Source organism: Protopterus annectens, chromosome 2.part1 (genome assembly GCF_019279795.1).
Source record: "Protopterus annectens isolate FY-2018-M chromosome 2.part1, PAN1.0, whole genome shotgun sequence".
Taxonomy (NCBI): domain Eukaryota; kingdom Metazoa; phylum Chordata; order Ceratodontiformes; family Protopteridae; genus Protopterus; species Protopterus annectens.
The window spans coordinates 1,695,172,123-1,695,189,371 of record NC_056729.1 but is presented as its reverse complement, the minus strand read 5'-3'; the positions used below and the strand labels follow the sequence as shown (position 1 = coordinate 1,695,189,371).

Here is a 17,249-nt window from a genome sequence, read left to right as displayed (position 1 = left end):
GGTGTAAAAGGCTGCGCACAGTCACTTCCATTTATTAGCTTTGCTTCATATCCCCTGATGATTACATTCTGTGTTATACTGCTTTCAAGAAATAAAGCATGCGTTTAGATGTGGGATCTAAATACTGCTTTGCTCTGACCTAATTAGTTACATAGTAAGCTGCCCACACAGTTTGCAGTATGAAAGCCTCCTACAAATGAATATTTTTGATATTTGATATAATATGGAAATTTCATTTATATGGATTATTTTAGCATTACTGCAGCATTTCAGATTCTGTGTTTAAATATTTCAGTTGTTTACAAAGAAGCAGAATTTTACTTTGAAGAATAAATGGTCAGTTTTAGGGTTGCATAGTGTCACAGCAGTTGGGATGGCTGCATCACACTGCTTGGTTCTCCAGCTTAGTTCATGGCTGGGGTATCTGCACTGGAGAATCTGTTTTCTTCCTTGTACCTGCAAGAGTTCTTTGGTATTTGTTCTAGTTTCCTTCCACATCCAAAAAACATGCAAATAGGTGAATTGTCAGTCCTAAAGTTTTGCCTGCAGATGTGTACTCCTTGTGTGAGTGAGTGTGCGTACATCCTGTTATAGACGTTCATCTGTTTGGGACTATTTTTGCTTCCTTGTGCCCACTGATTGCATGGATAGGGTATAGCTCCCCAGTGACTCTAAAAAGGGTAAAGTAGGTATTGGAGAATGAAAGAAGATGGTTTGCTATATAGGTTCATAGGATGACACTAGGTTATTGGCCCAGAGGCCCTTATAAGCCTAGCGAAGAATTTTGCCCATGTTCCCACAAGGTCAGCACCTGTTTTCCCTGTCCATCAGGGACACAGGTGGGATCCCAAGAGTGTATTTTCTGTTTCCCATCCAGTCATCCAGGTTCCTCTTAAAGAGGGTTAGAAAGGTAAAATAACTGCTTACTTGCCCCTTTCATGTATTCAAACCGTGAACCTACTACACGAGGCCATAACTCTACCCATTTAGCTATGTGGGTATACACAATACTAAAAGTTTTGCTTTCTGTCTTGCAACATGTTAGCTTTATTTTTTCACAGCTGTATCTGGAGCCATTGTTTTTCACAAAACTCATGTGCTCAACTGAGGTTTTTGATCATACTGTTTGAGTCATAGTTGTCTCATTGAAATTCTCCTAGGAAAGAAGAAAGGCAAATAGGTTCATACGTTCCTAGATTAGTACTAGGCTAACTGCCCTTGTGAGACATTTTAAGCCTAGCCAGTTTCCCTTGTGAGACTCAAACCCTGTACCTTGTGTTTGTAAGGCAAACACCTTAACCATAAGGCCATCATCCCAACCCCTAATTTTATTTCTGTCAAAAAGCAAAAGTGTTTACCTTTTCTCCACTGTAACTTTACAGGTGATTATAGTAAGTTGAGGGGTGAGTATGGGAGTGCGCCTCAGATTAAAACACAAATTTCAGATGTCTGTTTGCAGTCTTCAATATTGCATTTTTCATAAAACATTCAGTGTTTGTTAGATCTTTTTGTTTGTTTCTTCAGGCAATCCAAGCAGCGATTAGCCAGGCATTTAAAACCCCTGAAGTGATCCGTTTGTTTGCAAAGAAACAGCCTGGACAGTTAAGAACCAGACTACAAGAGGTGAGAACATCATAGTTATATTTCCTTCCTTTAAAAAAAATGTTTTCATTTTTTTATAGAAGTTTTTTTTTTTACAGATGGACAGAGATGTGATGGTGGGAAAATTACCAAAGGATGTTTACACTCAACAAAAAGTTGAAATCCTCACTGCTTTAAGGAAGCTAGGAGAGAAGGTAACCAAATTTTGAGTTGTACATTTATATTTATATTAACTGAAGCATAGCATTCAAACCCCTTAACTTGTACCTAAAAACTACCTATTTGTGGAAACACTAATTCATTCAGTGTTGAATCACAGTACTGTTCTGTTTACGCACACTTCAGCATACCTAGTGCACAGGCCTTTTCTAAAAAATACTTCTCTTCTGAATGATGTATTCTTTTTTCAATTTCTTCAGTGAGGTTGATTCACCCCCCTTTTTGGGCGAAGTACATGCCATTTTCATTTTTTTTATATCATTAATTCCTCATTCTCTTTTCATTTCTACCATTTTTAATGACTTCTCTATAAGTAACCTTAATTTGTTAACCAAGTAGGGGAACCAGCATTTGCAACACTTCGCCCATGACCCAGACCACAAGGCCAAAAGCAACAGTTATGATCAGTTTTAGTGTAGCCACCCAAGCAGCATGTTTTTTTTTTTTTTTTTTTTTTTGAAATGCAAGGAAACTGAACACCCAGAGACAACTCACAGACATGCACTGAGAAAATATGCATTCTTCACATAGTTTGTAGTGGGTGGTTAGGACTTAATCACAGACTCTGAGTCACTGTGCTCGGAGTCATATTCACATTTTTTTTGCTTGTGATACATTATTCATTCTGGAATCCCAAGAGCTTTACTTACTGCAGTCTTTCAATGATTTTCAGCATGTATTTCATCTGAAATAAATAGCCAGGATCACTTTCCTCTTTTTGCGAGTGCTTAACCCATAATATATAGACTTCCTGTAGTTTTTCTCTCTCTCCAAGATGCATTATATTGCATTTAGTAATAAAATGTAGATTATGGTACAGTAACTCATTCCTTCAGTGTTGCCAAATCTTTGTATTCTTTGTATTTCATCTTATTTACCTGATGATTTAAAATTAGAGGTCTTTCTTCAGCAACCTGCAGGACTTATGCTGCAGGTGTTGGAACCAGTCAGCAGAAGCAGCTTTTGGTTTTCTAGTAAATGGACTATGGCTGAGTTTGTTGTTACCAGTATGTTGCATTCTGAGTTTAAGTACCCTATTTCGTTTATGCTCTTTCCTGTTTTTCAAAAATTGAAGTTCTTTCTTTTGAATACTGAGCCAAAGCTATCCATTTTTTCCTCTTAATGATATCCACTTCGTGTTTCAAGTGCCCTGCAGTAAACATGTTCTGCCTGCCAGCAGCCCCATTAAGTGCCTAGAACCTCAGCATGGTAATCTGATGTGCATGAACTGTGTTAGGTTGCACAACACAACTCAGTATCAGAAGAAGGTGGCTGTGAAGAATATTTTCTTTACAAAAAAAAGGTTCTGCAGGCCAAGGGCCTCCATTTTCCTTCTCTGTACACTTCTGTGACTCCTCCCACAAGGCACAGAATGCATCTAAGAGATGCCAGTTAGTACGGAAGAGTAAGGCCGTGAACTATTAACGAGCTGCATCCTGTAGTCCAGGGATGATTGGCCTAGTGTGTGACTTGATGTTTTTTAAACAAGAAACATCTTTATTAAATTCACATATGACATAGGCAATCTTACATTATATTAATGAAAACAAACCATCCTGACAGTTCTAGTTGCAAATATTGTACATTACAATTCACATTGACACAACGGTAGATGCAAACATTATAATACATCACTTATCTATTCAGTCGTTGTCAGTCAAACATTACATAGCTCATGCGAATCCTGACGTCTTTTAAACCTAGTTCGTCATCTGTATCTATTGATGTTCTTCGTGTTTCACTGTTGCAGTCATCACATTTAGGTTATCCCTGCCAGGGTAGCCCTCGGCTGGCCTGAATACCAGAGGCTTAGTATTTCTGCGTCAGTTGCTGTTGCTTCAGGACTGACATCAGGTCGTCAGTAGTATAAAGTTAGGCAGCTGCCGTTACATCAGTCTCTTGCGGTGGAGCCTGAAGCAGAAGCAGTTTGCACGAGTGTCGGTTGGACGCTACCTGAGTTTTGTCTTCTGAATTGAAGATGAAGTCTTCTAAAGCTTCTTCTGAAGCTAAGTACCCCATTGGGGATCCTTTTTTCTTGCACTAACTGATGTCAGAAAAAGTTAACAATTGTCTCATCTGTGGAAAGCAAATATCACACCGAGACTTTCATTCTTACTGCGTCACTTGCTTAGGCCTAGACCACGACGTCCCCACTGTCGCTTCTGTGCTTTGTTCAACGCCAGAGCTATACGTCATCAGGCCCTTATTGTAGCTAGATATTTTCTCTTGCAGTCCTCGAATTCCAGTATGGCTTCGGCAAGCCATGCGACAGCAGATCTTCCGAAAAAACGTAAAGATAAAGAGAGACAGACCACACGGGTCCAAACCTACCGACGATGGTCCTGTTAAGCTAGTTGTCAGTTCTCCGGTTCTCAGTGAGGCACTTTCGCAGACCCTAATGCCTGCTTCTGTGGATTCGCAGGCCGCAACTGAGACCCTTTCGGTGTCCGGTATGGCGCAGAACTGTTCTTCGACTAAGGATCCTGCAGTCGTCTCTACCTTGGATGGTTCTGGAGCTGCTGAGTAGGCACCAGCTTCCGAGGAAGTCCTTCACACTACCAATTCTCGACACAAACCGACGACTTCTTTCGCAAACTACCGAGTTTCTTAAGCCGAGGTTACGAACCACACCCAAGAAACCGACAACCCAATCTCGGGCACCTGCTTCCTTGCCTCTGTCTCAAATGCTTAAAATGGCGGAAGACCTTATCATGCTGATCAGGGGAATCCAAGCTACCCCTTCCAAAAGAAGGAGATCTGTCCCCTGCAGTTTTGTCTGAGCAGGAGTCCAATGAGTCTGATGCATCTGAGTATGAAGACATGCTTATCTCTGTTTATGAGGATTCTGATGCAGAGGATTCCATTCCTTCAGCCTCTCCCTTCACACCTTTAGGGAACATTTCCAGTGGGGAAAGTCAGGACTACCCTCAGTCTAAAAAGACACTCAGGGAATTCTTAGATCTTCCACAGCACGGACCCCTGGCCATCCCTCCAGTCCTGGATGTTGTGGAGGATGTTTTTTCTGGAATCCAGCTTGACGCCTGACACCCTCCCGCCTGCACCCAGAAAACCGTACAGGTATTACACAGTCCCTGACTCTCACAAATTTCTTTTTAAAAATCCTACTGCTGACCCTGAGGTAATTTCTCAAGGGCCTAAAGGAATTAAAGCAACCTCTGCCAAGAATCCCACCCCCTCAGATAGGGATTTCCGAGCACTAGACAGATTGGGTAAAGTATACACCTCAGCTACTCTTGCTATCGGAGGACTAAATTGTAAGTTTCATATGCTAAAATGTCAGCAACATACCCTGGAACTTCTCAAACAAAAAAATGTCTTCCTTTCCTGCTTGTGCAGGATCTAAGGAGTTACAAGAGTTAATGCATTCTGCAAGTCAAGTAGCTAAACACCTTGCACTGTGGTTTTGATGCCCTAGAAGCTTCTTGCAGGGCAGCAGTCACTGGTTCTGTCCTTGGAAGGCATGCATGGCTTAAGGAACACCCCTTGCCAGACCATGTTAAATCTTAATTGTTGGATGCCCCCTTGCACAAAGACAACTTATTTGGCACTAAGGCAAAAGAGGTCTTAAAAAAGATGGAAGAAAAAGCAAAATCTATGCAGACAGTTAAGGATTTCTTACAGCATCAGCCACCCCGGTTCAGCAGGCATTGTCCCTCCAAGCACTGGTCCTTTCCTGCTCCCAACAGGTCAGTTCAGCCCAGACCCTGGGGAACCAGACCCCACAGATGGCAGCCACAGGGAATGCAGAGATCTAAGCAGTGGACTACTTGGAGTTCTAAGCCACCCCCTCATGGTAAGAACTCGCACTGACTCTCCCCCAACCCCTCCCTCTGCCCACCTCCACTTACCCCTAGGAGGAAAACTTTCCTTTCATGCAAACACCTGGGCCACCATTACCAATGACCGTTGGGTTCTCAACATAGTGTCTCAGGTATACAGATTTTCTTTCCACACCCTTCCAACTCCAAAAAGGTTCCCAGATCTACCTCAAAACCAGTGGACAGAGACACAAAAGTAAGTCCTTTCCCTGCTCTCCATGAGGGCAATTGAGCACGTTCCTGCAGAACAGAAAAGCCAAGTTTCTACTCCAGACTTTTTCTGGTACCCAGGAAAGAGGGCATCTGGTGCCCCATCCTCGATCTATCCATCCTAAACACCTTCCTGGTGATCCAAAAATTCAAAATGCTCACCCTACAGCAGCTGCTACCCATGCTCTCCAAGGATGCTTGGCTAGCCACCCTAGACCTAAAGGTGGCCTACCTCCACATTCATATCAGGGAGTCCTGCAGGAAATATCTCCGTTTCAGAGCAGAATCTCAGCACTTTAAGTTCTCTGCGCTTTCCTTTGGCTTATCTACTGCTCCCAGAGTTTTCATAAAATGTCTGGCTCCGGCCATTACCTTTTGCAGACAAAGGAATATCCAGATTTACCCATACTTAGACGACTGCCTAATTCAGGCAGACAGCCAGGAAAAGCTGTTCAAGCACCTGGCTTTTGTAAAGTCCCTACTAGCCTCCCTAGGGTACACAGTCAACGAAAAGAAATCCAAACGGGTACCCACCCAAAGGATTATATTCCTGGGAGCAAGCCCGGACACAGCATCCCAGATGGCATTCCTTACACCAGGAAAGCAAACCTTCCTGACACCCTACTTCTCTCAGCTAGCCACCAGACCCCAACTTTCTGCAAGGAAAATCCTGCAAGCTCTAGGGTTCATGGCATCTTGCATTCTACTCCTTCCATATGCCATACTGCATATGAGGAAACTTCAATGGTACCTAAAAAGCCTTTGGTGTCAATGCTGTCAAGACCTGGAAACTCTTATACCTATAATACCTTGCCTTAGAAAAGATTTTCTTTGGTGGGCAACAGCATGATGTTCATCGTGCATACAGCTGCAGTCATAACAGATGGGTTCTCCTGCCGTCAGGCGGGTCCTCTGTCGGCCGAATTCCAAAGTCTAGGTCCGGCGTCGGTTGTCGTCGCTTCTTCCCTGACGTCAGTGCGACAGGGGTATAAAAGAACCAGCCGACGCCATTTTCTTCAGTCTTTCTTGCCGCGCGTTGCCCGAAGCAGAAGCAGTTCGCAAGTGCCGGTCGGCCAGCTCCTGAAATTACGAAAATTTTTGCAACCGAAGTCTTCTTGAAAGCTAAGTACCCCGTTAGAAACTTTTTGCCTCAGACCGATGTCAGACAAAGTTAATAATTGTATTTCATGTGGGAAGCAAATACCGCATAAGGATTTCCATTCCCTCTGTATTCCTTGTTTAGGCCCAGACCACGACGTCTCGGTCTGTCGCTTTTGTGCTACATTCAACAAACGCACCATTAAGCGTCGGGCGGAGTTCGCCCAGCATTATTTTGGCAAAAAATTTAACTATATTATGTCGTCGGATACTCCGACTCCAGTTTTGTCTAAAAAGCGCAAAGATAAGGACCAACACACGAGGTCCACGGCCTCTACCGACACCACGCCAAAGCCGACTACACGTGGTCCGGTTCTCAGCGAGGCGCCTACGCAGCCCCTGACTGCCGACGACACTTCCTTGGCGGTGTCTCCTGTTCCCGAGGTCGCAGGCTCCTCGGCCCACACCCCAACTACAGATAACAAAGCCACTCTTGGCGGTGAATCTCAAAATGTGGACAGGTCTACCTCCTCTCAAGGTGTCTTCAGACCTTCCTCTTCTTTTTCCATCAAGGCTTTCACTAAGTCTAAAGCAGCCATGCATTCTAAGAGACAAGCTACACAGGGCCCATCTCCAGGCCCCATGCCTAAAAAACAGATGCTAAAAATGGCTGAGGATTTAATTACTCTTATCAGGGGTTCTCAACGCCCCCGCACAACAGGCCCAGAGTGGAGGAAGAATCCCCCTCCTCTGATCAGGGCTCCATTATATCAGAGCACTCTGATGAACAGGAACATTCTTACTCCCCTTTTGAAGACTCTGATGCAGAGGAGTCCATTCCCTCTGTATCCCCCCCAGAGGATTACTCATTTGGGGAAACTTTGCATACCTTAAGGGAACACTTCCACTGGGAAGGCCAAGATTATTCAGATTCCAAGAAAAGGCTTAGGGAATTTCTCTTGCTACCTCAGCACAGGCCTCTGGCTATACCTCCTGTCTTGGACATACTAGATGATGTGTACTCGGAGGCCTCCCTTAACCCGGATTCTCTACCTCCAGCCCCAGTCAAGCCTGACGGGTACTACAGGATTCCTGACTCACACCAATTTCTATACAAAAGCCATGCTGCCGACCCAGAAACTATCTCACAGGGCCCCAAGGGAATTAAGGCCTCCACTGCTAAAAATCCATTACCTTCCGAGAGAGATTCCAGATCCTTAGAAAGGTGGGGGAAAAAGGTATATACCTCGGCCACCTTAACCATGAGGGCATTAAACTGTCAGTTCCACATGCTAAAGTACCAACAGTTTTTGTTATCACAGCTGAGAAGTAAAATGTCACAACCTGAACAACCAGACATGAAGGAGTTGCAGGATTTGCTGCATAGTGCAGAACAAGTGGGTAAACATGCCTTACAATGTGGTTTTGATGCTCTAGAGGCCTCATGTAGAGCTGCTGTTACAGGATCAGTCATACGTAGACATTCCTGGCTCAATGAACAAACCTTACCAGATCATGTCAAAGCTAAATTACTAGATGCTCCTCTACAAAAGGATGTATTATTTGGTGCTAATGCTGAGGAGGTATTAAGGAAAATGGAGGAAAAGGCTAAATCAATGCAAACAGTGAAAGATTTTCTACAGGTACAACCCCCACGTTTCAGTAGAAATTGGCCTTCCAAAAATTGGTCCTTTCCAGCCATGGACAGACCCCAAAGAGGTAGATACAGGCGCCCGAGGGGCAGAGGGCAATCCCAAGGATCGTTTAGAGGTAGACAATGGCAAGCTCCTACACAGAGGTGGTGAGGATAACTCGCAACCATTCAGAAAGCAAGCCCAATGACTTTCCCCTTTGCATGCCAAGCAAGACTCAAATGGCAGCACCCTTAGGCGGAAAACTGGCATTATTTTCAAAAATTGGTATATTGTCACAAAAGACAAATGGATCCTGGACATTATAAACAGAGGCTACAGATTCCATTTTCACACCCTTCCAAAAATGAGAGGCATGCCAAACCTGCCACACAATCAAAGGGCAGAGGCACAAAGACAAATTTCAGATCTCATAGACATGAAAGCTATTCAAGAGGTACCTACGCACGAGCAAGGTCATAGTTTTTATTCCAGACTATTCCTGGTACCAAGGAAGGGAAAAGATTGGAGACCTATTTTGGACGTATCCATCCTAAACACATTTCTACTCGTACCAAAATTCAAGATGCTCACTCTACAGCAGCTTCTTCCCATGCTGGGCAAGGAGTCTTGGCTGGTAACATTGGACCTCAAGGAGGCATACCTGCATGTCCCAATCAGACAAAATTGCAGAAGATACCTCAGATTTCTTGCAGGTTCAACCCATTATCAATTCTCTGCATTGCCCTTTGGCTTATCTACTGCACCCAGAGTATTCACGAAATGCCTGGTATCAGTAATTGCCTACTGCAGACTTCAAGGGATACAAATATATACCCCTATTTGGATGACTGCCTGATCCAAGCGGACAGCAAGCACATTCTTCTGAAACATCTGGCTTATGTAATAATGTTGTTGAATTCTCTGGGATACACAGTCAACAAAAAGAAGTCAAGGCTAATACCCTCTCGGAAAATAATTTTCCTGGGTGCCAACTTGGACACAAACACCCAGATGGCCTACCTCACGCCAGAGAAGCAGGGGCAACTAACTCAATACTTCAGAACACTAGCAAATTGCACCAGGCTGACTGCAAGGAAAATCCTGCAGGCTCTGGGATACATGGCATCTTGCATCTTACTAATCCCATGTGCAAAGCTGCATATGAGGAAACTTCAATGGTACCTGAAAAACCTATGGTCTCAACACAGCCACAGTTTGGAAACAATAATACCACTAATTCCATGTCTTCAAAAGGAATTTCTGTGGTGGGCTCAAGCATGCCAAACAAACACAGGTCTCCCATTCAGCAAGCCTCAAGCAAATCAAGTCATCACAACAGACGCCTCGGACTACGCCTGGGGGGCGCACATGAGAGATCGGTGCATTCAGGGCAAATGGTCCCAAAAAGAAAAGCACCTTCACATCAATCAAAAGGAAATGCTAGCAGTAATAAATGCTATTATAGCTTTCAAAGACCTTCTGCAACCAGGTCAACTATTGATAAGGATGGACAACACCACAGTAATGTGTTACATAAACAGGGAGGAACACATTCGTAGCCCCTATGCAGACTGGCCATGTCACTTTGGAACATGGCCCTGGACTTACAAATCGAACTACAAGCACAGTACTTGCCAGGCAAGGAAAACACGCTGGCAGACAACCTAAGCAGAAATATGACAGATCCACACGAATGGAAGTTGCATCCTCAAGTTTTTACAGAGATAATTCAAGCATGGGGAAGGCCAGACATAGATCTCTTTGCCTCTCACAAAAATCACCAATTGACAAAATTCTGCTCAAGGATTTTTCATCCAAAGGCCTGGAGAGTGGACGCTCTCTCTTTCAGTTGGACATCAATGACAGTTTATGCCTTCCCACCTCTTCCTCTGCTGCCCAAAGTTCTATTAAAAACCACAGCAGACAGACCAAAGATGATTCTCATTGCTCCAGACTGGCCAAGACAACACTGGTACCCACTCCTGAGGAGCCTGACGCATTCACCACCATGGACCCTGCCTCTAATGCCTCTTCTTCTGACTCAGCACAGCTTCAAAACTCTTCACAGTCAGCTAAAAACACTCAATCTAGCCGCATGGAAGATTCCTTAGCATCACAACAGACCCTACTCTCCAAGGAGGTGCAGGATGTCATTTTGGAGGCCAGAAGGCCATCTACTAGAAAAGCTTACTCCGCAAAATGGAAACGGTTTTGTGTCTGGAATGAGAAAAAGGGCCAGGATCCTGGAAAACTGAATTTACCTCAAATATTACAGTATCTAGCTGAGCTACTAAGCAGTGAACTTTCAATCTCCTCCATCAAAATCCATGCCTCAGCCATCTCTGCAGAATACAACACTGATCCACCCTTATTCTCTCATCCCCTCTTAAGACAGTTCCTCAGAGGGGCTAAGAATCTAAAACCCCCAAGGTAACAACCAATACCTGCTTGGGATCTCAATTTCATTCTAGAAAAGCTGACCTTGCCTCCTTTTGAGCCAGCTGCCTCATCAGATTTGCAATATTTGTCCTGGAAAACAGCTTTCCTTCTGGCTATTACCTCAGCTCATAGGGTATCGGAACTACAAGCTCTCATGGCTGTGCAGCCTTTTATCATCTTCCATCAGGACAGAGTTTCCTTACGAACCAACCCGTCCTTTATGCCAAAAGTGGTATCCAGGGTAGCTTTGAATCAGGCTATACACTTACCTACCTTTTATCCTAATCCTCAAAACAAAGGGGAGAGATTACTACATTCCTTGGACATTCACAGACAACTGCGTTATTATTTGGACAGAACAAAGCCTTTCAGAAAATCAGAACAGCTCTTTGTGTCCTATGCTATAGGAGCTCAAGGAAAGCCAATTTCCAAACAAACAATCTCAAAGTGGATAGCCCACTGCATACGTTTTTGCTATTCTTTTCATGGCAAAACTGTACCTACAGGCATCAGATCTCACTCCACAAGGGCCACGGCTACCTCTGCAGCTTTTCTCTGAGGAGTTCCTACCAAAGATATTTTGGAAGCAGCCACTTGGAGTTCTGTGCATACCTTCTCCAAGCACTACCACCTTTCATTATACTCCAAATCTAGAGCGGGCTTTGCCACTGCAGTCTTGCAGGGCATTCTGGCTCCTCCTAGTTCCACCTAGTGCCTACCACCCCTTTCTTAGCTTTGGGATTCTACCCATCTGTTATGACTGCAGCTGTATGCACGATGAACATAGTACAGTTTTGTACCTACCATAAATGTAGATGTTCGAGTGCTAATACAGCTGCAGTCCAGGTTTCCCTCCCTCCTTCCCCTCTTGGGACAGGCCTATTGGCTAACACCTCCTCATGCAACCTGATTGGGGTATTCATTCCTGATGTATTTGCTTGCACTACTGTATTTTGATTATATGGCATTGCTTTATTACACAAATTTATGTATTGCCTTTGTTCTGGGGGCACCTGACATCTGGGGCAAGAAAAACTGAAGAAAATGGCGTCGGCTGGTTCTTTTATACCCCTGTCGCACTGACGTCAGGGAAGAAGTGACGACAACCGGCCGACCTAGACTTTGGAATTCGGCCGACCGAGGACCCGCTTGACGGCAGGAGAACCCATCTGTTATGACTGCAGCTGTATTAGCACTCGAACATCTACATTTATGGTAGGTACAAAACTGTACTTTCCTCATCAAAGGACTAACTTTCTCACCACCCCACTGTGCCCAGACTCTCACAACAGACGCATCAGATTATGCCTGGGGTGCACACCTGAACGGCAGGTGCATTCAGGGCCAATGGGGCCCACAGCAAATCCATCTGCACATCAACCAAAAAGAGATGATAGCTGTCCAGCACACCTTGATAGCTTTCTAGCCCCTTCTCTCCCCAGGGGCTCCCCTTATCAAAACCGACAACGCAACTGTGATGTGGTATATCAGCAAGCAGGGAGGGGCTCAGTCCTACCCTCTGTGCAGGCTGGCCATAACCCTTTAGCACACAGCCTCTGCCATGCAACTCCACCTGTTAGCACAAGTCATTCTGGGTTCTCTCAACTCTCTGGCAGACCACTTCTGGACCCACACGAGTGGTAGCTCAACAGAAGAAACTTTGCCCTAATAACTCAGAAGTGGGGCACCCCGAGGGTCGACCTCCTCTTTGCCTTCCACACCAACCATCAGCTCAAAGTTTTGCACCAGGAAGCATCACTGCAGGGCTTGGAAAGTAGATGCCCTGTCCTTCCCGAGTCAGTCTATCGGTCTATGCCTTTTCTCCAATACCTCTCATCCCGAGGGTACTGCTCAAAATAAAGGAGGAAAAACAAAGGACAATTGTTATAGCTCCGGACTGGCCTCGCCAGAACTGGTACCCCTTGCTGCACAGCCTGTCCCCTCTGCCACCTTGGCATTTCCCTCAGATTCCAAACTTCCTGACCCAGAGGGAAGGGGAATTCATGCATCCCCAATTCCACACACTCAGTTTGGCAGCTTGGCTTATTCCCTAACCCCCAATCAATCTGCCAACCTCAGCAAACAGCTTCTAGATGTTATACGTGAGGCCAGGCGTTCTAGCACTAGGAAGTCTTATGCTGACAAATGGAAAAGGTTCTGCACCTGGATTCAGGCTAAGGGAGCCAATACGGCACAGCCCTCTCTCCCTCTCATCCTGGATTACTTAGCTGACCTACCACACAGTAGACTCTCCTTTTCCTCTATTAAAATTCATGCCTCTGCTATCTCTGCTCATTTTCCCACTGAGCAGCCCCTTTTCTCACACCCTCTGATCAAACAGTTCCTAAGAGGGGCTAGCAACTTGGGGCCACTCAGAAGAGCATCAGCCCCAACTTTGTGTCGGAAAAGCTCACCCCCCCCCCTTTGAACCAGTATCTTCAGCAGAGCTAAAATTCTGGAAGACAGCTTTCTTTCTGGCCATCACTTCAGCCAGAAGGGTCTCCGAGCTGCAAGCACTCATGGCTGTGGAACCCTTCATCATCCATGCTGACAGGGTATCTCTCAGGACTAACCTATCCTTCATGCCCAAAGTGGTGTCCAGTGTGGCTGTCAACCAATCCATTCATTTGCCCACCTTTTTCCATAACCCACAGAACAAGGGGGAAAGGATCCTGCACTCTCTCTAGATGTGCACAGACAGCTCAGATTCTATCTAGACAGGTCTAAATTCTTCAGAAAGTCTGACCAATTGCTGGTTAGCTTTGCTGCAGGGGCAGAGGGCAAAGCCATCTCCAAACAAACCATCTCCAAATGGATAGCACACTGCATCCATTTCTACTACAAACAACACGGACCCCCCCCCCCCCAGGGGGTCAGGACTCACTCCACCAGAGCAGCCTCCACCTCTGCGGCTTTCCTCAGAGGAGTCCCCACCAGGGACATCCTGGAGGCTGCCACCTGGACATCTGTTCACAGCTTCACCAAACATTACCACCCGCCTATCTTTTCCAAATCCAGAGCAAAGTTTGCCTCTGCAGTCTTGCAGGGCATCCTAGCCAGCCCCTAGTTTCCTTGACTGCCTCCACCCTTTTCCTCAGCTTTGGGAATCAACCCAAATGTGTTGACTGCAACAGTGAAACACGAAGAACATAGTACAGTTGCGTACACTTACCATAAATGTAGATGTTAGTGTATTCACTGTTGCAGTCCTGGTTTCCCTCCCACCATCCCCCTCTTCTTTCTTCTCTTCCCTTACAAGGGACATATTGGTATTTACTTTCTACTGGTGAGGTTCTTCCACCAGAACCTGGCTCCCACTTGGGGGCTCCTGACAGGTTAGGGCAAAAAGAACTGATGTAATGGTGTCGGCTGCCCTACTTTATACTGATGACCTGACGTCAGTCCTGAAGCGACAGCAACCGACACAGAAATACTAAGCCTCTGGTATTCGGGCTAGCCGAGGGCTACCCTGGCAGGGATAACCCAAATGTGATGACTGTAACAGTGAATACACTCTAACATCTACATTTATGGTAAGTGTACACAACTGTACTTTCCCACAATTCTCATTTTCTCATATATAATTTGCTTCTACCGTTTTCTAAAGATCCGAATTCGAGTTGTTTTATTTCTGTTACTGTATTCGCTACTTTTAGTAAAATTGGTTTAGATACTGATTTCTATTTTCTAATTGTTTTTTGGCAGCCACCTTAATTAGGCTCAGCAAGGCCTTACTATGTGTGGGCAATTCCGAATCTGTATCTTAGCTCAAAAAAATAATTTCCTTAGCTACGTCAGTTTGCTCACCCAGTATCTCTGACAAAGCAGTTTGCAGGGAATCTTTAAAGTCTGCCAACTCATTACACTTCCAGAAAATATGTGCCCGGTTGCCTCTTTTCTTACCCATCACACCTAGAACATTTGCTATATCCTAAATCTTTTAGACTTTGTTGCATATTTGGGGGACCTACATATATCCCCCATTGTTTCTTTGTGATTTACTTATCCACTCTCTTCCCAATCCTTTCTAACCTCCACCGATGATTCTTGTAGTTATCATGCAATATTTTTAAGCTGTACTAAGTATTCCTTTTTTAATGGCAGCTTTTGTTCTACATTCTACTAAAAAATCTACCAGTGTTGTCTTTTGTTTAGGACCCCCCTATTTCTTTCTCTTTGCTTATAACAATCCTTGATAGGGAAGACCAAAAAAATTCTTGGCGTCTTCCCATTCTGTTACCTTTGCCTCTCTAGTTATTTGCTCCCAGTACCTTGGTTCCTTTGCAGTTTTCTCCAATAAATTCCAACCCGCTCTTGCCTATTGTCTGTATCCCTAATTGCAGTCATCCCTATCAGCAGACTCTCCCTTCTCCATTCCCATGTTAGCTTATTTCATAGTGTACTTTCTGCTGCTTTGAGTGTAACATTCTGTATGATTATTATTTTTTTCCTTAAAAGTTTGCATCCAAAATCCCAGTCTCTTCTTGTTTCTTGAGCTTCCCCCTGTTTCGTCATCATCCCTTATCACTTGGAATTCTAGGTTTTTACTTGTGCTAATTTATAGGAAATTGTGTTGCTCGGAAATACCCCTTCATATTTGGTAATCTCAGCTAAAATCCTTCAGCTCTTCATTAACTGCTATCCACAACTTTCCTTTGATAAAATTATGCCTGACCCGAGTATAAGACTAAAGGAACTAAAAACATTTAACTGCTTCTGTCTTGCTATCGATAGCTATATAACAGAGCTTCCATTTTCTTAGTTTTTGTACAAACTTTTGTTTAGTGTCTTCCCACATTCTTTTAGCTGCCACACCGGAATAATTTTTAATCCATACTATTACTTCATTATATCATGTCCCCATAAATATGGATATTGCTGAACCAATTCATGTGTGGCTACATAATTTACCACTACTGACTTTATTTTAGCTTCATTAATTTTGTATCCCCAAAAGATTTGAAAGCGTCTCAAAATGTTCCACAACACTGTAATGTCCCTTTCTGGTTTCGTCCGGTATAAAATATCATCTGCAAATAGAAATTCACGGATATAACTGGTATGGTAGTCAAGAAAAGCTGGTTTTGAGTCTCTTATTTTCTTTGCCAGTCATTCTAAATGTAATGCAAGTAACAAAGGGGAGTGAGAGAACACCCCTACGGGGTTGCTCTGCTCAAGCAGAAATTATCAGAGAGGACCCCACCCACTTAATTTTTGCCTCCACCCCTCTCATATAGCCTCCTAATCAACATTATAATTTTGCCACAAAACAGTCACCAGCCCAAACAGGTTCCTGAGTTCTAAATAAGTCCAAAAAAGAATGATAAAAACACAGAAGAACTCTGGTATGACCAAAGTTTCCAGTTTCAGTTGAAGTTTTAATGTTAAAACATAAGTGCTTTCGCAGGAAGACCTGCTTCATCAGATGCTAATAAATACAACTAAAATGTACTTCTGTTTATACAACCTCTCTAACAAGTACAAGTAGTCACATGATACAAATGAAGTGGTAACAGTTAACATCAAAGGGTGTAACTTGAACTCACTAACCTACTGAGTGAAGTTGTTGTTGTGTCTTTCGGCTTATCCCAGTTAGGGGTCGCCACAGCGGAACTCCGGTCCACAAATGTTTGGTAGTGGATTTTTACGTGCCGAGTTACCAGCCCCGACGCACATCCTTCAACGAAGGTACGCTCATTCACGCATGCCTCCACACAGAAGATACTCTAGCTGAGAATCGAACGGGACAACGTCTTGCTGTGAGGCAACAATGCTACTGCAGCACCACCACCGCAACCTACTGAGTGAAGTAAATGCACACAAACATACACTGCTGCCACCACCGCAACCTACTGAGTAAAGTAAATGCACACAAACATACACTGCTGTTTGTAAAAAGCACTTATGAAAAATGTATACCACTTAATTTGTATCATGTGACTACTTGTATTTGTTAGAGATTGCATAAATAGAAGCACAGTTTAGTTGTATTTATTAGCATCTGATGAAGCAGGTCTTCCTGCGAAAGTACTTATGTTTATTAACATTAAAACTTAAGCTGAAACTGGAAACCTTGGTTGTACCCGAGTTCTTCTGCGTTTTTATCATTGTCAGCATTATAATTTTATCAGGGAATGCAAATACTTCCATTGCCCTGCTAATAAACTCCCAGTTTACTTTGTCAAATGTTTTCCAGTGCATCAAGACC

At 44.1% G+C, this 17,249-nt stretch overlaps 1 protein-coding gene across 4 annotated transcripts in view; it reads left to right on the top strand.

Moving 5' to 3' along the window:
• LZIC (leucine zipper and CTNNBIP1 domain containing) overlaps nt 1–17,249 on the top strand; it is a 288,552-nt gene that overhangs the window by 190,157 nt on the left and 81,146 nt on the right. For all 4 annotated transcript variants that reach the window (XM_044063141.1, XM_044063143.1, XM_044063142.1 and 1 more), the window contains exons 4-5: nt 1,525–1,623; nt 1,701–1,796. In XM_044063141.1, coding sequence (XP_043919076.1) covers nt 1,525–1,623; nt 1,701–1,796 — 195 coding nt within the window. The remainder of the gene's footprint in view (nt 1–1,524; nt 1,624–1,700; nt 1,797–17,249) is intronic.